The 25,741-nt window shown below is 31.8% G+C and overlaps 2 protein-coding genes and 1 long non-coding RNA gene across 4 annotated transcripts; 1 reads left to right on the top strand and 2 right to left on the bottom strand.

The window, feature by feature from the left end:
• Positions 1–474: 474 nt before the first annotated feature.
• LOC25491014 (uncharacterized) lies at positions 475–1,785 on the bottom strand. Of its 2 annotated transcripts, none has more exons than XM_013604928.3 (4): positions 1,625–1,785; positions 1,407–1,535; positions 1,080–1,250; positions 475–857 (listed from the first exon to the last, which is right to left on the bottom strand). In XM_013604928.3, the coding sequence occupies exons 1-4, from the start codon at positions 1,700–1,702 to the stop codon at positions 759–761; spliced, it is 477 nt and encodes a 158-aa protein (XP_013460382.1). In that variant the 5' UTR covers positions 1,703–1,785; the 3' UTR covers positions 475–758. The 2 variants fall into 2 exon arrangements, with proteins under 2 accessions (XP_013460382.1, XP_024635956.1); XM_024780188.2 differs by having other exon boundaries at positions 475–854.
• An 8,208-nt stretch (positions 1,786–9,993) lies between these two features.
• LOC25491013 (uncharacterized) lies at positions 9,994–10,621 on the top strand. The gene is made up of 2 exons (XR_003010681.2): positions 9,994–10,153; positions 10,252–10,621. It is a non-coding gene; the product is annotated as an uncharacterized lncRNA (long non-coding RNA).
• Positions 10,622–19,657: 9,036 nt separating this feature from the next.
• LOC25491012 (protein NUCLEAR FUSION DEFECTIVE 4) lies at positions 19,658–22,745 on the bottom strand. The gene is made up of 2 exons (XM_024777645.2): positions 21,219–22,745; positions 19,658–20,165 (listed from the first exon to the last, which is right to left on the bottom strand). The coding sequence occupies exons 1-2, from the start codon at positions 22,343–22,345 to the stop codon at positions 19,745–19,747; spliced, it is 1,548 nt and encodes a 515-aa protein (XP_024633413.1). The 5' UTR covers positions 22,346–22,745; the 3' UTR covers positions 19,658–19,744.
• Between the last annotated feature and the right edge of the window lie 2,996 nt (positions 22,746–25,741).

Below are 25,741 nucleotides of genomic sequence, written 5' to 3'. Positions count from 1 at the left end.
GCAATTAATACTCATAAACCATCTTCCTAATTTGAAAATCGAATTTGAATTTCCACAACATGTTATTAATGTCATTACTTTAGATGATTCATGTTTATATGCATAATAACATCCCTCCCACCCATTTTGATCAATTCCAACGTAATCATTAAAATCTATTTCCATCAACGTTATTAAATTGCAATTTTGTTATACAACTGCTACTGCAATTTAAATCTTTTTTTTTTTTAATAATATTTTTTTAATAAAAAAAAAAAAAATCTTCTATCTCCAAAGAGGAATCTGATATATAGACACCCTTAATTCTCTAACATTTATTTAACACCTTATTTTTCTGTCTCAATCTTACTATCATATCATCAATATATTCATACATTCGACATCACATGAGAGAGATAGAGATAGAGATGGCAATCTGATAGAAAAATAAATGATGTGATGGCAAAAGAGAGAAAATGAGAAGTTAAACGAGTGTTTCAAACTTATATGGGTGTTAAAATATAACTGTTTCTATCATGTCTTTTGCATCATCTTTCTATTTCTTTCACTTCTATTGGGTAAACACCCCGTTTAAGATGTTCCCCATCAATATGAAATTTTGTTTCGATTCTTTCATCTATACACACAAGTATTTTAAGTTCAACATATTCATGACAAAGGCAAACTTTTCCACCATGCAAAAGTCCTTAACAACAAGGGAAACTCAAGCATTAATAAGCATAGATTTTCTGATTAGATACAAATACTATCCTTCATCGTCATTGTTGTGTAACTTCCCTCCAGTTTTGAATAGCTTGAGACACTACTTGTTCAACTGATTGTGCATTCAAAGGACAAGTATCTTCATTCTTCTCCTGCTACAATATATAAAATTACCTGCGTCAGTGATACCTTAAAAATATGTTTCAAAGATAAGTGATTTCGTGAAAAAAATCATTACTTAGTTCTAAATTGCAATTCACAATTATATTCGCTGTTGCAATTTGAAGGTTTTATAGGTCTTTGTAACAACATTACATACAACTGCAGTTGCAGCTGTATGTATCATATGTGAGTAATTTTATGTGTTTAGCAATTACTTTGTTCCCAACAGCCTCTAAGCAGAAGTTATCAACACAAGAAACCCTAGCGTCGAGCACTTCAAGACCCAGGTCTTCAACGGCTTCCAATATGAACACTAGCAATCCTTGACATCTCTTTTCACTCATCACCTCTATTACAAAGCCCTCTTCTTTTGGTTCAACTTTAATCTGCAAAATCAATATATTACAAATCAAACTCAATTAATAATTTCTTGTTTACGAGTGATGTTATCTCATAAACAGACTTAAATCTTTTGCTTGAAAAAAAGTCCGCATCATATGAATTGTTTGGTTGAATAATAATCAGGTTCATGAACATGTTACCTTAGGCGTAGCATCATAGTCGACCATTTTTGTTGACGCTGCAACTCGCAACGGGTTAATTTCTTCAAGTTTTTGCTTTAAATCTTGTATATATTTTGTTGCATCCAATATTACGGAGGTTTTACTGTTCTGCATTAACAAACACAAAACATTCCTTGATGCAAAGTAAATAAATATAGAGGAATAAACATAATTAAACAAAAGATGAGCATAATCACCGAAGTGGAGTGTATGATTGAACGTAGAAGATGTAGGTTTCTGTACATAGCTGTTCTCTTGTGAACCTTGGAAACCATTCTCTCACTCTCTCTCTCACAAGATAGAGAGAACTTGTAATAATTTACACAAAGAAATCTAAACAATATCTATTGGTTTATAAAGAGGATGTGGACACAGAATCTTGTTGATCACATGTGATGCAGTTTTGGAATTATCATATGTATGTGAAAAGTTTTAACTTCAAGGCTCTTGTTTTTTTCTTGTGACAATTATATTTGTCATTGAACTAACTTTGTTCCTCTAAAGCTATTAAAGACCTAGTTTGACGCGGCTTAATATTACGGGATAGTATTTGTAAATTATTGGGAATATTTTATGTATAAAGAGGGATTTAATTACATTTTTTTTTTATTAATCCTCGTATTCCTAGGGAAAGGGGGGCCCATTAATCAGAAGTTCGATCGGGAATAAATAAAGTTTGACGAAATATTGTTCAATTCATAATTCTAATTAGGGTTCTTTTGAACGTTTTGTCCTTTGTGGAGCTTACTAACCAGCTGAATTCAATTACTTTTACACTATACAGACCAAAAATCATTTGATATGTTATTGAGACTAAACAAGATTAACGATTTATGCATTTTTATTGAACATCATTAATATTGACGAGTTTTAATAACATATCAAATAATTTTAAATTGGTGTAAAATTTTGCATATAATGATTTATACTATATAAACTTATACAACTGAATAAAGTTTCTAGTATGTTTGATAAATCATATGTCAAAAAACATTCTCTTATACAACATTCAAAATTGAAGTTAAATATTTCACTAAGTTTCTAAGAACACAATTCAACATTTTCTTTCATTTTTGTTCCTCTACTAAAGTATTTTACATGATCTCAAAGATAAGGTTATGAATAGTATTCAAGATATCATCAAAGATTAATTTGACACGACTCAAAAACTTTTTTAAAAGCCTAAATAATTTTTCGTTAAAAGATTGGATTGTCATTTAGAATTTAGAACTCGATGAATTACAATACAATTTTTCTAGTTCAAGAGAATGACCTAGTATGTTTATATTGATTCATCATCAATGTGATGGCTAGTCCATTCCACTTATCCATGAGTTATGAATAAGCTGCACTCCTAACCTCTTTCGATGACAAAAACAATCCTCTCAAACACAACATCCATCGACAAATAAAATCAATGCAAATAAAACACAAGAAAAAAAAAATACTAAATAAATTAAACACTTTAACAAAGCTAAAAAACTTACTAACAAGACAAATATAGCCAACTCACGAACTACTCTCTCTCATCTCCCTTTTGCTGTTGGACTCAACAAATTTATATATATTTTTTATCAATTGAAATTTGTACATTTTCTATGCAAGCTTCATATGATTCACAAAAATATTATTCTTCACAATAATCAATTTAAAGAATAAGATGAAAAACTATTCAGTTGAAGAATAAGTCTTTTTGCACGAAATTTTGGTCTATGTTGTTTTTCAAAATTGTTAAATTATCCTTAAAATTTATATTTTTAAATAATTTTTTTCGGCATGTTTAGATCATTATAGAAAGATTATTCACAAAAAATAATAATGTTTAAATAAATTAAATATGAATTTTTTAAACTTTAAAAGTTATAGATAAAAATAACAAAAAATTTATACCTACATTTTTTTTAAGGACGAAAACATGCCTGAGTTTTTCAACCTAAAAATTTCAGCTTTTTTCTCGGACGAACGTTTTATAATTTTTAATTATGTCTGCAAGAAAATCATTCAAAAATAGACATTGACTTAATAACAATAAGTAATTAGACGGTCCCTAAAAAAAAAAGTAATAAGACGGCGTGTGAGAAAATTTTGTAAGGACGAAAACATGCCAAAACAAATAAACATAATCTAATAATTTTTTAAAGGCTAATTAATAGCAGTTTTAGCCCTCCAACTTTTTCAAAGTTGTGATTTTGACCTGCTAAAAAAAAAAACTACAAAACCACCCCCTAAGTTTTGCATCTGTGGTAGTTTTGACCCCCAATGCCAATTTTGACTTGGTCTACGCTGATGTGTCACCCTACGTGAGGTGTCACATGTTTTTTATTTATTTATTTTTTACCAAAAATTGGCCTTGGGGCCAAAATTGCTATATTTGCAAAACTTAGGGTGCGGTTTTGTAGTTATTTTTCTTAGGGGGCCAAATCGCAACTTCGTAAAAGTTAGGGGACGAAAACTGCTATTAAGCTTTTTTAAAAACAAAAAAATTTATTTAACTCTTATAACTATACAAATATATTGTTAGTGTAACAAAGGGAAACGAACTAGAAGAATGAAAACAGTAAGTTAATTCATTCACGAGAAATGAAGTTTGATTTGCCACATTCGAAGTGGATATCAGAGAAAAAGACAACATATGCAAGCTGGTGTAAGTTTGTCCTGCAAGTATTATACATAAATATGAAACAAGAGTGGCGTGTAGGGTCATAGATAGTAAAAGAAAACAGTATACTTGTTTAGGAAAACAAACATTCTTCTGCATGGGAGGAACGTGAATAACTACTGATGAAAGTGATGGTGGTGCAATGGCAGCATATAGTGGGGTTAACTTAGAAGCAGATAAAGAATCCCTCGATATCAATGGCTATAATATGTCGAAAATTACTCTTATTCACTTGATCCAGGGAGTGATAACTCACACTTGATAAGATTGCCTCCTCTATCTAAACTCTGATCAAGAGTCTTATCTATCTCATGTGAGACTTGAGTTTTTTCCAATACACCCCCCTCACGCCCAACATTCTTTGGGCTTGGTGCATGAATAGCTAGGTGGCCCTTGATTTCGACAAGCTCTGATACCATGTTGAAATTTGGGGCCTAAATCATCCTTACAAAACCGGCTTATGAGATGAGGACTGTCTCATCTATATAAACTCTTATAAAGAGTCTCATCTATCTGATGTGAGATTTGAGTTTTTTCCAATACACGCCGACACTTTTAAGATCGGTTGACCCAACTTAAAAAATGATTGAACCGATCTAAAAAGTGTCAGTGTGAGTTACTACCACTGAAAAATGTCGAGCATAAATTAACTCCCACTGAATCATGTGAATGAACAATTTTAAAAGGGAAAAGAGCAATCTTCTAATATATCAAGATACCATTCAAAATAGCAACTATAGCTACTTGCAAAAAAGTGTTAAAAACATGTAACAGCTTTTGGTGTTGATGGTCTTTGAATGCCTCCAAGTTTTCCTCACGGGTAAAGGATTTCTCTCTCTCTCTCTCTCTCTCTCTTCTTTCATTTTCTCTTCCTAGTTGGTTTGGCTTCCCCTATATATCTACGTGCAGAGACATAAAAGGGGTGCCATTTTTATGGTTATAAATATTGTTTTCCACTTTCTTAAAACAAAGATTAAAATATTAAATAGGACGAGAATCAACTCAGTGGTAATATTCAATATTTTTAAGGTGAGTTATTTGGTACCTATGAGAGAAGTTGGTATACCCACTAGTTAAAATTAATGTAATTTTTTTCCAAGTATTATAAAAAGGAAGAGATCATCCGACTATATCTAATAAAAGCTCTAAAGCGTGAGAGTTTCCAATATGTCATCACCTTGACTAACGTTAAGTTGGTCGGTTCAACAAAAAGCATTGTCCAGAAACCAATATTAAATTTTGACCAAACAAATAAAAGCCAATGCTAAAAAGGGAAAAACCGAAACATATAAGCTGCGTTTGATGGTTAAAAAGTGAAGGACAATACCGGACAACTATAATCGTAGAGTGTTTGATATATAAAATTGTTTTATGATAGGATAAATTGGAGGCAATGAACAGGATAAAAAAATTGTGATTCTTGTCCCTAACTAAACTATATCACAACGTTTTATCCCACGTATAAATTGTCTAAAATATTAAAACAACTTTTTGTCCACCAAAATCATATAAGATTAAAAATTATTCAATAAAATAAAAGTTTGTCCAATATTATTATGTCTAATGTTGTGTTGTTCTACCTTGTGCTATTATGTAGCACTTACTGTTTAGAAGATAAAACACACCCATATCAATTTAGCATCAGAGTCATGGCCGACATTGGAATGGATGATCGATCGATGGTAAGCACCTACGTCATGTCGACTGTATATACATCACTAGTGTGATGCTTGAGGTTATTGAGGACGGTGAGTGCTCATCGGTGCACAAAGCACAACAATGAGAGTCCCATGGTAGCTTCTCTACGAAAAGGCCACATGATGTATTAACCAAATTTACATTAGAATGAGGGATCTTGAGACCTCCACCGTCCTCCTTCCTTCCACCATCAACACCCTCATTGTCGTCTTCTTCTTCATTCTTCCTACCATCCAAACCCTCGTCGGAAAGATGTAGTATCACATGCCCCCCCCCCCCCCCCCCCCCCCCCCCCCCCCCACCCACCCCACCCGACCCCGACTGGGGTTGTAAGAAACCATTGTGGTTGAGTTAAAATCAGGTGTGCCGTCGCCGACCCTTCTCGACGGTGGTTGTTGTCTAATATCCTTTCTGGTGGAAGCCCAAACCATTGTCCCAACCTCTCCAAATCGTCTCAGTAATGGGTGTTTTTGTTCTACAAGGTGTGTGAAAGGTTAGGTATGTGGTAATTCTTGAACAAAAGTGGGTTTCAAAACAATCTCTATAAGGTTTTGATGATAACAGTGCATGAAAGAACAAATAGGTGTTCAAGTGGTTTTGAAACATCAAGCTCTGAACACAAAGGGCAAAATTTTGGTACACAAGAAAAGCTTTGAAGACTTAGAGGATGATATGATAGAAACAAGTTATGATGGAAACATAATATGATGGAACTAGATTCTGGTGAAAGCAAGTTCTGATGGACACGTCACTCTGACCAATTTTGTCTTCTTCTGAAGGAATGTCGCTTTCAAGTTTTGATCATACTATTTTTCATCTTTTGACTACGTGTAAAAACAAATAAAGTTTTTTAAAGGCAAAGAGAATGCAACAGATCATTTTATAGAAGCAAAGAATCCCTTTGGTATTCAACAAAATTATTAATTAGAGGCAAAGTATTTCAAACCTAATCAAAGCTTCATAAGGATGATTTATGAGTAGACACCTATTCAAACAATTATTATACTACTCTCTCATCATATCATACTTACTATGAAAGCTTATTAGGTCAAGCTTTTGCTAAACCCTAATAGCTTTTGGTTTTTCCCTCCTAAGATATCCTTGAAAGTATGTTATGCAAGTTAAAGCTAAATACACACCATTTACTCCTAAACTAATCCCTGCACTACCTTTCAAATTTGAATTCAAATTTTCCCTCCCATCACTTTGTTTGTTTCCAATGTAAATCATAATTGATGTCAATAATGATTAAAGCTTAATGTATTTTCAATGCACCATTACAATGATGTTCTATAGAGTACACGATGTTTACATACGACTAACAAAAAAAATATAGTGTCTGTCGTGTTCCAACTTCCATTGCCAACTTAAAAATAGGGCCAAGCTAATTGCTATTGCTTTGGAAAAATAGGACCTGGCCAAGTATCCTGTTTCATTGTTCAACCAAGTTTTAACAACACCAAATCTCTTAAACCCATAATCACAACAATATTATTCACCAAGTATCTAAGCCCTCATCGCCTCCAAATTCCGGCCACATTCAACAAAGGTATGCTATTTGTTTTTTTCTTCAATTTCTTATTTGATATGTTCTTTCTCAATTTGATATCGATTTCGATTGACGATTCTACTTAAAATTCCATAGTTAATATTCAATTTTAATCGGGTTGATGATACCATTGACGATTTAAGCTTTTGATTCGTTTCTACTTTAGGTTTTAGATCACAACAAGCACCGTGTTCCACAAGATTGAAGGACCGAGGTTGAAAGTTACTGCAATGAGTTTTTTCTATCTCTGTTAATTTCTTCAGTGTTTATTCTCTTGAAATTGATTCTCAGATTTTATGTGTGCGTTTCTTTGTTCATGTCAATCGCTCCTCTAATTCTTCAACCTTTTACAGTTTGAGTGAACACTAATTGTTCTATTTCAAAACATATTATTCTCTCTCTCTCTCTCTCTCTCTCTCTCTCTCTCTCTCTCTCTCTCTCTCTCTGTGTGTGTGAATGCGCGCGCGCGTGTGTGTGTTTGTTTTATTTGTTGAAAATAAACTATGAGTCAGTTTCTGAACTCATCAGAATTTGACCAATTTTGAAACACTTAAGAAAAGTTTTGAAAAAAGCTAACACTATCAAAGATTCACTCGATAACCCTGATCTTCAATCATAAGAAACCACACCACCACCAATCTTCAAGTACTCTTGAAATTGGAAATTTTATAAGTCTTTGAAACTCAAGCTTCCATGCAGTCCTTGAAATCTGCTCACCTTGAGTTTTTCTTTGTTGTGTTCGAAGCTTGGATCCCCTTGAACTTGAGAAGTTAGAAAGATCCCCACAACTCTAGAGGAATTGTACAAATCAATTTTCTTCCTACACACTATCTATTAACTCTCTTATGCTAGTTATGCATATCATGAGTAACTCTCTTATATGTTGGAATTAGAAGTATATAGTTATGAATCTACGTAGTACTCTTAATCTGGTTGATTGTTAGTTTAAATATATTCTTAATGTTTTGCCGACGATGTAATGTTCCGTAATTGTCCTTTTGAGTTAGTTTGAGCCTAGTCAACTTGACTATCTAAAAGGGACATGATTTAAATTATGCATAGGTGATATAGCGTTAGAGATAACAGATAGGTCTATATTCATGTCACGATAGTGTTGGAACAAAATGTGTTTTACAATAAACGTTAATAAGTTTTGATGATAACAAGGTATTAAAAATTGTCAATTGGTTATTGCTAATATTTGTTCAAGTGTACAGGACCATAGGCAAAGTTTATTAATTCAATAGGTCTTGGAAGAACAAAAGAGAGCAAAGAAACCATCAAAAAGAGGAATCTAAAACATCTGAAGAAAACTGCGTCTGAAGCTAAGAAGTGCTTCTGAAGTTTCAAGAGCCTCTGAAATGATGACGTCATCAGAAGCAGAAGACATCAGAAGCAGAAGGCATCAGAAGCAGAAGTCATCAGAAGCCAAATTTCACCAGAAGCTACAATTGATCAAAAGGAGTGTTTCTTGGAAATAAACCTCATCTAAAAGAGCGAAAGATCAAAAGGGAGGTGCCAACGGTCATTTGAAAAGCACTGGGTGCTTGTCTTTATTGAAGAGTTGACAAAGTACAAATGTACAACCACGACCTCCACGAACTCTGAGTGTGTCCTCGCTACAGGACAAGATAACAGCTCTGCCTGCAGATTTGTTCTTTCAAGATAGGAATGAATTTGAAGTTAATTCTTCAAAGGACTACATCCAAATCAGGCAAAAGATTAATGGTGAAAGATCAAAGGTTTCTCAACGACTCTATAGTGCAAGAAAATCTCAACGTCTCTCTACTCTCCCCTATATAAAGGAAGTGAAGACTTGAAGATTGGTAGAGACATATCACAAGTTAAAAGCGCCCAAACTCTGCCAAAATTGTTTCTCAAAAGCACTTTGAATTTCTGCATTGATTTGATATATCTTAGAAATTCTAGAGAGTCTTTTATTGCATTGTATTGAGAACACCACTGATTGTATATCAAGTGTTCAACGTCAAACAATTTTCTTGTAATTCTGTTTGAATATAAGTCTCTTGCTTTAGTGCTTGAGCATAGGAAGTCTCTTGCCTGCGTGCTTGAGCATTTGAGAAGTCTCATACTAGAGAGTATTGAGCAGTTGTAATCTGTGTGATTATTGATTTAGTGGAAATCTCCTTGGAAGTGCAAGGGGGACTGGACTACTTCCGGATTGTGGAAGGAACCAGGATAATTGCTTGTGTCTCTATGATTTCATTACAAAAAGAATAAAAAATTACTAAAAACAAAAAGAATGACTCTTTATGATTGGTAAGTTTTTTTATGTGACATATTTAGTAAGTATACTAAAGGAATAAAAATAACACATTGATATACTCAAAAGATATTTTATGATAATTTTAATTAATTTGTTACATGAAAAGGAGGGGAAGTATGGATGAAATTGTCAAATTTACTTATATTATGATTATCTTTATTTTTTTATTTCTTATTTCGTTGAGGTGTGGGCCATCCTACGTTACCAAAATGTGTTTACATTGCTTATTATCCTTTTCATATCATGAAAGATTATAAAAATATTGATAATTTAGTAAAAGCATAAAAAGAATGACTTTATATTTTTTAAAACAAGAATGACACATTATGATTGGTAAGTTTAGTACGTGACATATTTACCAAGTATATTGAAGGGATAAAAACCAAACACATTTATGTGCTTAAGGGATATTGCATAATAGTTTCAATTCATTTGTTACATGCAAAGAATGAGAAGTATGGATAAAACTATCAAGTTTACATATGTTATGATTATCTTTGTTTACTTATTTCTTATTGCAACAAATGTTGAAGGTAATTATTTTGATAGTTTTTGAATTTCCTAATTTAATAAATATGAATTATTTTATCTTATTTTAGTTACATTATTTTATTATTTTTACTCATTGCAGCATATAAAAATAGATGTTTTAGAGATTCCGATTGTCCCAAAGAAATGTGTAACCATCCTAAGATACCAAAGTGTGTGAACAACGCCTATTGCAAATGTGTTGTGGCAATGTATTTTCCTCCCAAATGATTATGTATTTAGTGGCATTCTTGGGAGAGTATACAAATGTATTGCTAGAATATTTCATGAGTTATCGTTTAGTTATTCTGTTGGCTCTCGCTAATTTATGTGATTTCCTTTATCGAATATCAATATCTTTGTAGTTATGACTTTGTACAATAAGATGATGATTGTAATGAAATCAAATTTGTAAAATAAGGTGATTAAATAAGGTGAGTTTGCCTATTCAAGCAAATAAAACATTTTTAATACGGGGTTGCCAACATTTTTTATTTTTTTTTGTATTTGTATGATTGTAATGGTAGATCATAATATCAAATTCATGACTATATGAAGGGAACAAATAGTTGGTTTCTAGACCAAGATAAAGATTTGACTAATAGTCTCAAAATCCTTAATTTTTATCAATTAATTATATGTTCTATAGTTTATATATATATTTTTTCAAATATTTGTACATTTATATGGAAAAATATGTTTCGTCTTGATCCAATCATGTATGTAATTCTATAACGATGTTTCCAAACATTATTGATGTGTAAGTATGAAAAAAAATCCTCTTAACATATAACATACTAGTATGCAATATAATCATATACTTTAGTCTATCAACCATACTACAATATCTTTTAAGGAACATAAACAGTAACTTACAAAGTAGAAACTATATATAATACTTTAAAATGTGACAACTTTATGTTAGATTGCTGAAACATGAGCCACTTAAGAGATACTAGTCCAATAAACATCAAGAAATAACAACATATAGACTTAAATTAAAGAATCAACATCTGAATCAAATTAAATATATAAACATTATTCACTTCAAAAAAATTCATGTCAAGCCACTTATGACTTGAGGTTTCTACGTGTATTTTGTCCTCATGTAAAATGTATGTATGTATATGATTAGTATCTTGACCAATATTACTAACCCTTGTGGGAATGAGATGTGAATAACTTATGACCAGAACCGGATTAGATAGGTTACGATTCACAAGAACTTAGACTCAAACAGATAACAATTTCAGATAAGATATTCAGACTATATATTCAGACATATACATAAATAATTCAGGTATGTCGTGTCCCTTACAGGCTCCAGATTATGTTGGATGGGATTATCCCTAGTTGTAAATCCACATGCAGTTAGAGGAGTCCAGTTCTAGCCCTGATACGATAGGGAATTTAATCAGTCATCTAGTGGAATGTGGACGGGGTTACTTGACTCGGTGCATTAAAATGACAAGAATATGATTATAAAAATACGAATATGATTATATGTTATGAATATGACAAGAATTATGATAGTATACAATTAGTGATACTAGTGTTCCCCATATCACTACGATACATGACGAAATAGTAAACCTAGATTATGTTTATGTATAGACAGATGGTGATCATAGGTTCCTAGAGATTGCCTTCAACCTATGATAGATGGAACTCACTGAGACATCATGTCTCACCTCAATCATTTTATTTTATTTTAGTTAAGCATGTGGCTCGTGATGAAGATAAGCAGAAGAGTCTAGATGATATGCACGACTTTCTCTTATTAGTATCACTTTTACTCTTCATTATGTATTATGTACTTTCCAGTTACTATATACTCATACATGATTAGTATTTTGTACTCGCCAAATAATATTTTATCCAGATGTACGAGACTAAGAGTAAATTTTGTAATTTCAGCTCAACTTTAAATTTTCCAAAAAAATAAAAAGGACAAAGTCAGCGACAATTATAAATGTTTTTATTTTCGCCTATAATAAAAGTGTCTTTCTTTAGAGAAATACTTACACTTATAATTATAGTTAATTCTTTAGTGCATAAGTAAAATAATGTAGTATTATGTGCAATTTTTTTTTTACCATTATATATGACCCTATCTTACTCGATAAAATAATAAAATTTATTGATTCAATTATGGAAACAAACTTGTTCATATTACAACACTCATCTACTCAACAAATATATAGAACTAGCAGTTAATTATATCTAAATATATTAAATTGGTTGAAATGTATGTGAGATCGATTCGGGGACATGAGATACAAATAGTATCTCCCCTGTGTTATATTAAAATAATATTAATAATATGTAAACAAAAATGTTAACCTAGTGTTTACGTGAGTAAAACTTGCGAGTCCTAAAATGTAGAATCAAAGCCAATAAAGTTCCAAGACAACAAAAGGAACCCCAAATGATAAAAGTGTTACTATAACATTCCATGCCCATGCATTTCCCATGTTGATTCCCTTCACCAAATAAGTGCAGCTGAGTAACCAAATAAGTGTTACTTCTTTCTCAAACTAACGTTACGAATAGACTTGAGAAATACAATACACTTTGTATGATGAGATTTAATAAACAAATTCAACTGAGTATGATCCAAAAGATATAATGAGAGAGCTTGAAATTTTTTTGTTTGTGAAGAACTTTGTATGTAGTGATGATTTTCACTTGAGAGAATGCTTACTTTCAAAACTCTTATATAGAACCTTCTAGACCACTTGTGTTTATAGGTGAGGAGTGACTTGGTGATCAAGAGTGAAAATAGAGGTGTTGGACACGTTTAGTGCAGCTGTCCAACGATTCAATTGATTTCACTTTTCTTCTTCAATTCGACCAGAATGTTCTTCTACACATCCAGAACATTCTGGATGGTTCAAATGGCCTCTGTTTTTTTATTTTTATTTGAGAGTGATATAGCTGTAGTGAGCTATTGCTTGCTATGTTAGAAGTCACATTGCTTATGTCATTCTACTTTGCTTTAGTGATGTCATGATCTTTGGTCACATGTGCTCTCTATCATGAGATATTTTCTTCTTGACGGGCTTTACTTCAAAGAGAAATGATATTTGAACAACCATTTTTTAATAATTTTTGTGACAACTTTCTCTCTCATACTCATATTATTCTTCTACTTCCTCTCTCTATTACTTTGATTTTTGTGCCACTATTTAAATCCCTTTGTATAATTTGGTTGTATAAGAAGTTGTCATAATAAAGGGTTGTTCAAATAACATTGTTCTACTCCAAATGGGTCGAAATTTCTTTTAGGTCCCAAGAAAACATCTTTGAAATGAATATTTTGCCATGCTTTCATCTTGTGTTGACTTGTTCATTTTTTATATAAATATTTTATTTGCTTTGTGAATCCAGAATGTTCTCAGAACGTTTTCATGAAACAATTTTCACAAAACAAACTAGTAGATAACAAGATTAAATAAATATAACATGTTTGTGGTCTTTAAAACATCAAATAAAGATTTTATCTCAACATATATATTTTATAGTGTATTCCTTTCATTTAGTCTATTTTAAAGACCATGTTAGATTATGGTTCCCTTTTGAGTATGTCTTACATTTCAATTGGACTTTGTTTGACCCTAATTTGATATCTACAACTCTAAATATACTTTTCAAAGTAAAACAACTCAATGACAATCTTTAATTATATACTGAATCTCATTAGAGATTATTATGCTTAAGTTTTAAAACAAGAATTTGTAGGATTTTCTCTTATCTTTGTAGAACCGCATGAAAAATTAGAGAATTTATATATTGTTCGTAGAATTTTTTTAAGATGTTACATTTTAATTGTTATACTATAGGGGTGTTTAAATCCAAACCGATCCAAAATGAAACCACAAACCGGTCTTATAAAACCAAAAACCGTAAAAAAAATGAATATTTTTGGATGCGTTTGAATGCTGTTTTGTAAAAACCGCTAGGTCATATCGGATTTCAGATCACTTTTTTAAAATTGAATCAAACCAAATCGAACCGCAAAAGTAATTATTAATACTGATTTATTCTTTTATTAGTATTATACTATTTTAATCTATATTATTATTATTTCATATGTTTAGAAAATAATCAATAATTTTCATACTGTAATTTAAACTTTTAAATATATTATGCATCGAACCTATTTTTTTTGAAGGAAACATGCTCATTGCATTTGCATTTAGAATAATAGGTTAAATACAAGAGGGGATACGAAAATAAGTAACCGGACGAGTTAGAAATGTTGCCTCTCCCGCAAGCGCATGAGCGGCCGCATTTGCTTGTCACCTAGAAAACTCTACCCTAGAGTTTGTAAAGAATACTGTAAATAGAGATTTGCAAGAAGTGATAATATGACCAAACTCGGAGACATCTTCTCTATAGGAATGGAAAGCATCAGGGGTAATTTTAGAATCAATCTCAAAATCAACATTGTCAAAAGACATGTCGCTAAGCCATTGGAGAGCTTCAAACAATCCTAACGCTTCACCAACCTCAACCGGATAAACGCTAGGAAAACTGACCATCCTTGCTAAGACAAAAACACCTTCTGCATCACAAATACAAATGCTAATTTTTGTACGATTATGGGAAGAAGAGAAAGCAGCATCAACATTACATTTAAATCTACCTTAGGCCAGTTTCTTCCAACCAACCGGATGTGGAGCATACGTATGCATCAGACCAATTATTTTACCATGTTTGTGTAATATTAATATTAATAAAAATATATATTCTTCAAAAAAAGTAAATAAAAACATATACATTTTGCATTTTAGATACTCGAAAACCGATCCAAATTAAACCGCATATATTTGAATAAGATCATATCTTTTTTTAAAATAGTCATCCAAACCGAACCGAATCGGATGTAATTTTTATTTTAGATCGGATAATATTTTGTTTCAAAACCGATACAAACTGCACCACGAACACCTATATGTTATTGTGTGTGAATTTTTCTAAGAAAATTAATTGTCAGGTAAGTAGTGGTTTGTGAGTAGAAAGATATTTATCAAATGTTAAGAGATGGTAAGAATTATTATTAGGGAATTAGAAAGATAATTATGACTTTTTATGCATGTTATCGAGTCTTTCTCTTAACATTTGAGGACTTCCTAAAGGTTTAAAAGTGAGTTACTTAAGGTTTGGGAATTTTTTTTTGATTTGAATCGTTATAATTTGTTTTTTTTCTCTAACTACACAACTTCATAGATATTTTAATTATGTTTTGGTATAAATCATGTAATTTGGTCAACCAAGACATCTTATGGAAATTAGATAATAAAGTATAATAATGATTTGGAAGCAAACAAAAGGCAAGATTGAAAACAAGCACAAGCTAAAAAAAAGCACACTATGGCCCAATTTGTAACGCCCTCTTTGAATTATTTGATTTATTTAATTATTTAATTGAGTCTAAAATTTATTAAGAAGAGTTTAAAATATATTTATTTGATTATGTGATTTATTAAGTGACTTATGTTGTTATTTAATAGAATAAGATTTGAAAATAGAAATAAGATTGAGTTGAGAGTTTGTTATGAGATTTTAGAGAGTTTTGGGGGAGAAAGAGAAATAAGATAAAATAGAAAAAGGGTTATAAATAGGAGAAACCTAGTTTAGAAAAAACATAACGTACGATCAATTTTGGAGAAAACGGAGAAAAAGCCAAGAGAAGAGCAAGAGACCTATGAGTGTTGCGATTTTGAGTTATAAGATAAGAGTGAGACTAACTTACAATTCTATTAATCTATATAATTCTGATGATTGTATTTAGCAAGTGTAGGATTGAATTAGAAAGGTTGGAGAATTAGGGTTAAGAGTGATGATTGTGATGATTTTGAATAAAAGTGAAGTTGAATAGTATAGATTGCTTTTTCTAATTTTTCTTTTCATCTCTGCCCCGAATTTGAAATAAAAACTAGTATTGATCGGTACAGAATTGGTCTTAGGTGTAAACACGAAAGTTGTAGGTATGTATGTTAGCTTTCTAATGCCGTTGGTCTGACGTCAAAACGATTTATAGAACTTGAGTTATAGTCAAATTACTGCACGTAGGTCACAGTGAATTTTTATGAATTTCAACACAACTTTGTCCGATTTTGAAATGAAAACTGGTATTGATTGGTACAGAATTGGTCTTAGGGGTAAACACGAAAGTTGTAGGTATGGATCTTAGCTTTCTAATGCCGTTAGTTTGACTTCAAAAGGATTTATAGAACTTGAGTTATGATCAAATTACTGAACGTAGGTCACAGTGAATAATTGATTATGATTGATGAATTAGTATATGTATGTATATGTTTGTGAATACGATATTGTCCATGATTGATGAAGTGTTATATGTATATATGATGTTTTAAGATGTTGATTACCATTTGATGTTGTTTATATTGTGATATAATTGTATACGCAATACTTAAATTATATATGAATATTTGAGATATTGATGACTTGCATTTGATATTGGTATATCATGTTGTTTTGCATACTGTCTATATTGCTGTTTGTTATTTAACTAAGCTGCATGAGTCGGTCTAAGTTGATTAAGATGATGAGGTTCCAAATTATTGGATTATATAAGAGGTTGTCGATTTAAGATGTTTAAGAAGTCGAGTCCATGCATTAGCATTTCAGCGATAGGGGCTTGATGCTCTGGAGTATATTAATACTCAAATAGCGATAGGGGCTTGATGCTCTGGAGTATATTAATACTCAAATAGCGACGGGGGCTTGATGCTCTGTATTGGTACCACATGCATATAAGAGGTCTAAGTTGCATAGTCGAGTTGGAGTCGCATTTGTCGAGTCAAAAGTGTTAAGTTGTCAAGTTGTTTAAGCTGTGATTCTTTATTTGAACTATTAATGATGTGATATATGATATATTATTATCTATGATGAATATTATGATGTTTTCATGTTGTTAAATATAATTATTGAATTATATGTTTAATATTATTGTTTTGTGAAATCTCACCCCTTCTAAATGTTGCCCACCATGGGTAACTTGCAGGTAACCAAGAATAGTTGATGTCGTGTGAGGTTTCCCTCTCGTGTGTCTTAGGTGCTTTGATACGTTACGGGAAGAGATTTTGTTGTGGCTATTTTCTATTCCTTTACGTATTGCTTATGTTTTTACATGACTATGATTTAATTTGGATTTTTAAGAGATGTTTTAATGAGGCCTTCGTGCCAAAGACTATTTTAGATGTTGAATAAATTCCGCTGCGAAGTATTAAATATTATGTTATTGATTTATGAAGGATAAATAGTTATTTATTCCATTTACGATTTTTGAAAAGAAGTGGGACATTCCGTTTATGTTGAGAACTCTGATTATTTAAATGAAATTTTTACGTTGAGAAAACAGGGTGTTACACAATTACAATATAGAAGAAAGAAGGCTATACAAGTGTTGAGGAGGCGAGGAAGAGAAGTGCAGAGACTTACTACCTATGAAGTCTGGATACTTCAAAATAGAGACGTACCCGTATCAGATATGTATTTGATATTGACACTTTACGGATATTCGTGGATACGTACTTACAAAGTATCGGAATTAATTATTTACATTTTTAAAATATATTTTATCTGATACTTATTGGATACTCCATAGATACACAAGGATACTTATAAGATACTTCACATATACGTATCCTAGAAAAGATGAAGGGAAAAAAGTGAGACAACGTTGTAGAAATTCAGTAGAGATGTATATGATTCAATTTTAGATATGCATCAATATAATTATTTCTCGATGAACCACTTAAATTTATACTTCTTATGGATGAAGGTAACGAGAGAGGTGATTCAATTAATCAACATTGAATAAAATTTGTGTTGAATGCTTCTCTCCATATCCCAACAAATGAAAATATAATATCGTTTATAATAACTTTACATACATATAATAATGAAGGGTACTCAATGATTATTTTCTTCAAGAATTTTACATATATATAAGTTTTAGTATAAAATTTTTGTTAACGTATCTTAGCCGTATCGTATCTTAAATTTAAAAAATTTCGCTTATCCACATACTTGTATCGTATCATACGTCCACCCGTACTCGTATTTGGACATCATAGCTTACAACCGAAGAAAAACATGTTTTTTTTTTCCTTCTCTTTTTACAAATAGGGGCTGCATAGGCTGCGCAAATTGAACTGAATAGTGGAGTATAAAAGGAGCCGCAAAAACCATTTGGATTTTGGAGAGTTAGAAACGTGAAAGAAAAAAATATTGTCTCCAATGTTCTTCATGAACACCCTAAATTTTTCTCATTTACCCTTTTACAAATACTCAAAGATTCTAACTCTTCAAGGTATTTACTACACTTAGAATCTCTGTCCCAAAGGAACAAACTCTTTTGCAAGAGTCACATCTTTTAGTTAATTTATGATATTTATAATGAATAAAATATTAATGTTGACCGATCAAACAATATAGTTGTAGTAAAGGAATTGATACATGACCAAACACAATGTTAATTTAGAAAAAAAGAATATTAATTAAGAATGATCAAACAAATTAATAGTTTTTGTAAAGGGATTCGAGACCGAATAAAAATAAAGGAATTTATTTAGAATTAGATATAAAGAAAGACACTTTTTTAGAGCACTCTATTGATTTTCATATACAAGCGAGGAAACTTTTTCAGATACATCATTCGAGGTTTTACAACTTGAGAGTTTGCCTCAACTTGTTATATTTATGTAAATTCGACTCGTAAACTCGTACAAGTTTACCTAAAATTAAAATTATATAAAATTTATTATATACATGACATATTCTTTTTTTGAAAGATTATATACATGAAATATGTAAGCTAATAAAAATATTGTAAATAGGTCAATAGTGCAAAATATAACTTAATTATAAAGACAAAGTATACCCAACCACCATAATAAAGTGTTATGCTCACTTAGCATCAAAATAAAAAAAATTAACTCGCAAAATCATAAATATTGTGTTTTGTATTGTTGTTTAAGATGGTTTCAGAAGAAGAACAAAAAAGGCAAGGCAAGAAAGCGTTAATCGTAAAGGAAAGACAAATATTTTGGGTTATTGATTTTGAAAATATTGTACAAATATCATTTCTCTTTTGAAAATAAGGAACTAGATTTTAACGGAGATCGGACCCAAAAAAAATAAAAAAAACTTGTAGACAACCGTGAGCGTCACTATGGATTATAACTAAAAAAAAATTATTTGTAGACACCCGTCAACGACACATATAAAGGTGTCATTTTTTCGCCTATAATAAAGAGAAGTGATATTTGTACAACCATTTTGTAACAACTTTTGAACAACTTTCTCTCTCATACTCACATGATGTTGTTATCCTCTCTCTCTTCCTTTTTTTCTCTCCATTATTTTTAACCAATAAAAAGATAGAAAAGTAAAGTTGTCAATAAAGTTGTCAATAAATGAATGTAGAAATATCATTGATCTATATCTAAATATATCAAATTGATTGAAAATGTATGTGAGATCAATTTGGGGACATGAGATACAAATAGTATCTCCGATTTGTTATATTAAAATAATATTAATATGTAAACAAAAATGCTACCCTATTTTTTATGTGAGTAAAACTTCCGAGTCCTAAAATATAGAATCAAAGCCAATAAAGTTCCAAGGCAACAAAAGGAACCCCAAATGATAAAAGTGTTACTATAACATTCCATGCCCATGCATTTCCCATGTTCATTCCCTTCACCACGGTAAATAAGTGCAGCTGAGTAACCAAACAAAAAGGATCCCATTGGAATATTTGCCACAACTACATTATGATTTACAGAAAAATTCTTTGTGCCAAATAGCTCAGTTGTTGTGGAAATAGCAGTGGAAGTGATTGCTCCAGTAGAAACTCCAATTACAGCAGTGCTTGTGTAAAGGGCAAGGTCAGTTTTGTTGAGAAGTAAGAAGAATGCACATGTTGTTGGTGCCATAACTGCTACTATAGTGGCTGGTCTTGAAATCTTATGCTTTCCCCTGAAATTAAAATAATCATTAATTATATAGTCCTATGTAGTAGCTATTAATTTTTAAAAGAGAGTCATGCTAAACGATGTTTCGAAACACCGGTTAAAGAAGTCAAAAACAAAAAGTTTTAAATTGAAAATAACATTTCTTTTACTTTTAAAGAATTGTTACACAATTTTCAATAGAGTACCTATTATATTTACTTCTTTAACCAATACTTTAGGATTTCTCCCTCCGATCACTATTATAAGAAGAAAAAAACTACTTTTTAGGTTAATTGAATGAGTGATGAATGTGGTCATTAATATGGATCACATACATCATTTATTCTATGAACCTAAAAAATAATTTTTTGTTTATAATAATGACCGGAGGAAGTATCGGTTAACATTTCCCTTAAAAAAATGTAAAAAAACAGTACTATCACTATGTAGTAGCTACTAGCCAAGTCAATAAGAGAAGAGGCTTTTAATTTTTTTGGTTTGTTTGTCTTCATCAATGTGGATCAACCAACATCACCATTGTCATTATTGCATTAAATGATAGTATAAATGCCATGATTTTAGTTGGTGTTATGCTACATTTTGAAAAGGGGTCTTGATAACGGGTCCCAAAACACCGGTTAAAGAATTCTTAAATAGAAATTTTATTTTAGAAATATAAGTTTTTTCTTTTTATAAAGTAATAATTACGCTATATTTTCATAAAAGTTTATCTAATTTAGTTGGTTAACCAATGCTCTGAACACTTGTTAGCATTTTCGTTTAAAAAGAGTAGTGATATTTAGACACAAAATGTTGACACCATATACAGACACTGTATGAAAATATATTGAATTAAAAAATATCAAAATTGTACAAATTAAATTTAGTGTTGGATGTCAAACTATACATTTTTTTAGGAAAATTTTCCTTGCAATTTAGGCAGCAACTTCAAGGTTTTCTACGACAATGCAACCATAATTTTAGTTGCATCAGAGTCAGACACATTTAACTGAAATTCTCTAGAATATAAATAAAGAATCATGTGACCTAAATATGCATAGAAATTGTTCCATATTACCTATAGAAGTAGTCCAAAAGAGATGGAATGAGACGTCCAAAAAATCCAAAAGCAGAAGACAAAGACACCAAAGATGAAGTAGCAGAACAACCTCTTGATTCAGCTATTTGTCCCAAATTGTTAAGAAACACCAAACCAATAGTTGCACCAAAAAAATATACAAAGAAATATAACCAGAAATTTATTCTTCTCAACATTAACTTCACTCCTATTTCTTCCATAACACCAATCTCTTGAATTTCACAACTATCTTCACCCTCTTTTGCTTCATTCTCTATCCTCTCTTCACTAATATTCTCCTCCATGGTGAAATGGTAGATTCTTAACCTTTCTCTTTTCCTGTGCCATGATTCTAATAGTTCCTTGATCTTGAGGGAAATTGGGAGTAAAAGAGGTAAGAGAAGAGAAACTAGAATACCAATAAGCACACCAAGTGAGGATATTTTGTTTGTGAAATATTGCAAGCTACTCATCACAGCATATATACCAGTTGCAATTGTAATAACAAACATAATAGCAAAACAAACACTAGAATGTTTAGGGTTTTTCACTTCAATTTCTCTTGCTAGAGGAGCTACTATTAGACCAACTACAACAGGTATAAGAGAGTTCAAGAAAAGAAATGTCTCGGCTTTCTTATTCGGAAAAATAAAAGCTACAATATTAGTATAAATCTTTGCACTTAATCCTTGATAACTTGTTGTTAATCCAACGGCAACTTGCCGATCGAATATAAAGTTTCGTATGGCGACGACATAACAAACTGTGTTAATCCAACAAATGCTATTCCCAGCAAGGAAAGTTAATAAGAAGACTTGCCAATATGACATAGAAGAAATTTGGTTGGTTATGAAGAGATATTGTAGACCATAACCGATTAGTCCGAGAAACGAACCGATGATAAGGACGAGCCATAAGGGAAGGTAAATAGCAGCAAGGCCAGAAAACCAACCAAAAAGTTTGCCAGCATCTGATGCAAAAGCAAGGTTATTGAGTTCTACTTGTGAAATGGAAAGAAGTTGTTTCAGCTGGGAAGAGTAAGCAGGGAAATTTGTGTTTGTTCCATTTATGGCTTGGAGCCAAATGATGCCAACTAAGCTTAGCCATTGAAGAGTAGAAGAAGACATTGTTAAGAAACTTGAGAAACTAAAACTTCTAAACTCTTAGATGTTATATGGTGGGGGGTGTGTGTGAGAGAAATTAAATGTTGAGAAGAAAAATGATGGGCTAGAATACTAAGGTGTGCAACAAAGTCAAGAAATTAATATGGTGACATATAAAATGAAATAACGTGGCTGTACTTGTATGTCTAAAATGTGGTTTTGTATTAAGTGTGGGTGAAGAACACATCATATATTTAGGGTCGGTCCATTTATGTTAACCTATAGGTGAGGTAGTGAAGTATGAAAACCAAAGAGGTATTTTTTAAGGTCGGTACAACTATATATGTTGAGGCCTAAAAGGATGAGTTATTTAAGTTTTTGCATTCCAAAAGTATACTTCTGAACACAATGTGTGAATTTTAGAAACTTGATGTGTTGAAACTCCTACACTTGTTCGGATATAACCTAAACAAAATTTATCTTTGGATGAAAGATATAACATATTTTTCACGATTTTATAAGATTGAGTTAGGTTCGACACAAATTTTAGCATAGGATGATAATCTATTCAAAATATATTTATATACACAACATACTAGGTGTATGTTTTAGAAGGTAGTAATTTCTTGTTTCGTCAATATGAAGTCATGCATACATAGATTTTTGCGGGCCAGAATATGATCGTTTTTGAACCATATATTGCATGGACCTACTTTGAAATTTAGAATCAAATTCTTTGTATCAAATACATGGACATGGACTCATCCATAACGGTTAATAAAGGAATTAATTATGGCTCAGATGTGAGACGTCTAAATTCTCCAAGCTAGAGATATACCTTATACATTTGATTTGACATACAAAATACGACAAATTATGAATATTGCTAATGTTGCCTCCTCATAATTAACACTGTTGAATCGGTACATGTGGTTTACATTAGCACCTCAAGTATATATAGCAAATCATTTATTAATATTGTTCAATTCCCTCTTTTTTTTTTCAATCAACAGTGAATTGTAATTTGAAGATTCAACTAATAATTTATGTTCGAACTTACTAGTAGAACCATATATTAGAAGAAGGAACAAGTGTTCGTTAATTGAGGTTAGATGACTTAAGAAACAATATTATCCTCACCATAAATTAGAAGGACAACCTCATGAAGACACGTGGACCTAAAACTTTTGGAACAAGACAGGCTTGGCTTCCAACGGCTCTTTGATGAGGAGTCACAATTCACGAAAGTCATTAACGCCTCCTTCTTTTATACAAGAGTGATTCAACGTCACCCTCAAGGTACAATTCATTTCCCACACACTTTTACACATTCAACCTTATTTCGTACACTGACTTAAGTGTTGGAGTGCTAAAGTGTCTGCAGACACCAATCATTTTACCGTGTCAAAGCACCGCACCGCCACTGTTGCCTTCATCCGTTCATCATCGAACAAATCAAAACCTATTGACAAATAATTTTTTTTTACAATTTTTGTTCTTCTTTTAATTAGAAGATTAAATAATAAATAATGAAATTAAAAGGATCCTTCAAAAAAAAATTGAAATTGAAAGGAAGATAAGATAACGTTATTCTTTTTTTTTAGATAGATGAGATGGCAAAACCATCATAAACTCATACACATAAAATAGAGGTATTGAGGTTCGAACCCCGATCATAACGTCCTGCCAAACAATTTCGGCATTTTTGTCGGTTGAATTAGAACTTATGGAACATGATAACGTTATTCTAATGAGATGAGATTGAACACCGTTATACAAAATAAAACGAAAACTATGTGACAGCGCCAATAAACGTTAAGAACATGGCACTATGTATGGGAGACTCACACGACATTAACATATGCCAAATTTATACATACGACAATGTATGTATTCCATTCTTCATGTGCTTATTCCTACAAATTTTGGTTTAGGCCGTTAAGAAGTTTGGTCTAACTTAGCCCAAAGAAGTTATCGGTTTAATGTGTGTGAAGGAGTAAATTTGGATTATTATGTTTTATAGTAAAAAAGGAATTTTGATTTTCTACTATCATTTACTTAATCACGTTTTGTCCATCTGAATAGTTGAAATTTCGAAACATTGCTAACCAAAAATCAAATAAACCACTATTTAGTCTTTGTATCTCTAAATAATATAAATAAATATAATAAATAGTCTTTAATATATATATATATTTTTAAGAATAGTCTTTAATATATATGAAACTCACGTTTTTTTTAAATATTTGGAATGATTTTAAAGGTCATGTGGTGTGGAATATTGGGGATGGTCGTAATACTAACTTTTGGCTAGATAAGTGGGTTCCTAACAATGGATCACTTATGTCTATAGGTAACCAGGCCTACATGGATACAACTCTATCGGTTAGGGATGTTCTTAGTCTTTTTGGAGATTGAAACATTGATTTCCTCATAAGTAACTTGCTAGTTGACACTGTTAATCAAATTCTTGCGCTTCCGATCCTTAATGATGATGATGGTCCAGACACTATTGGGTGGGGTGGAACCAATACCCACCATTTCACAGTTCAAAATGCTTATTCTTTGCAACATCAGGATTGCCCGACTTTGGAGGGTGACTGGAAAAGTATTTGGAAGTGGCATGACCCACATCGCATCCAAACCTTTATTTGGTTGGCTACGCACGAGCGCATACTTACAAATTTCCGAAGGAGTAAATGGGGTGGTGGAATCTCTCCTACTTGCCCGTGTTGTGGAAATGAAGATGAAACTGTTCTTCATGTGCTTCGCGATTGCATCTACGCTACCCAGGTATGGCTTTACATCGTTCCATATGATTTTATAACTAATTTCTTTTCTTTTGATTGCAGGGATTGGTTCTTCAATAACCTCAACAAGAAAGATATTGGGACGAACACTTTAAGTTGGAAGATAACTTTCATGACGACATGTTGGTACTTGTGGAAGTGGAGGAATAAAACTATTTTTGAAGCTGATTTTATTAGGCCGAACAACCCAATTTCTTTAATTTGGAGATTTGTCCAAAATATTGAAGATTGTAACTTGGAGCATGTTCATATTGGTCGAAAGTTGAAGGAAATCATCTATATAGGTTGGAAGCGGCCTCGAAAAGGTTGGATCAAGCTTAATAGTGATGGTGCTTGCAAGGATATGGGGGTTATTCTGGATGTGGCGGCCTTTTTCATGATTCAGACGGTAGATGGATCAAAGGCTACACTAAGAAGATTAGAGCTTGTGATGCCTTACATGCTGAGATGTGAGGACTATATTTGGGTTTGGACATAGCTTGGAGGGAACATTACTCTCATCTTATAGTGGAAAGTGATTCAAAGATTTTGATCGACATGATTTCTGATAATTTCAAGTTTAATGGGAATATTCCTGTTTTAGTTTACCGGATCCGGAAGCTGCTGAAGA

This window comes from Medicago truncatula, chromosome 3 (genome assembly GCF_003473485.1).
Source record: "Medicago truncatula cultivar Jemalong A17 chromosome 3, MtrunA17r5.0-ANR, whole genome shotgun sequence".
NCBI classification, from domain to species: domain Eukaryota; kingdom Viridiplantae; phylum Streptophyta; class Magnoliopsida; order Fabales; family Fabaceae; genus Medicago; species Medicago truncatula.
This window is presented reverse-complemented; position numbering and strand designations above follow the sequence as displayed.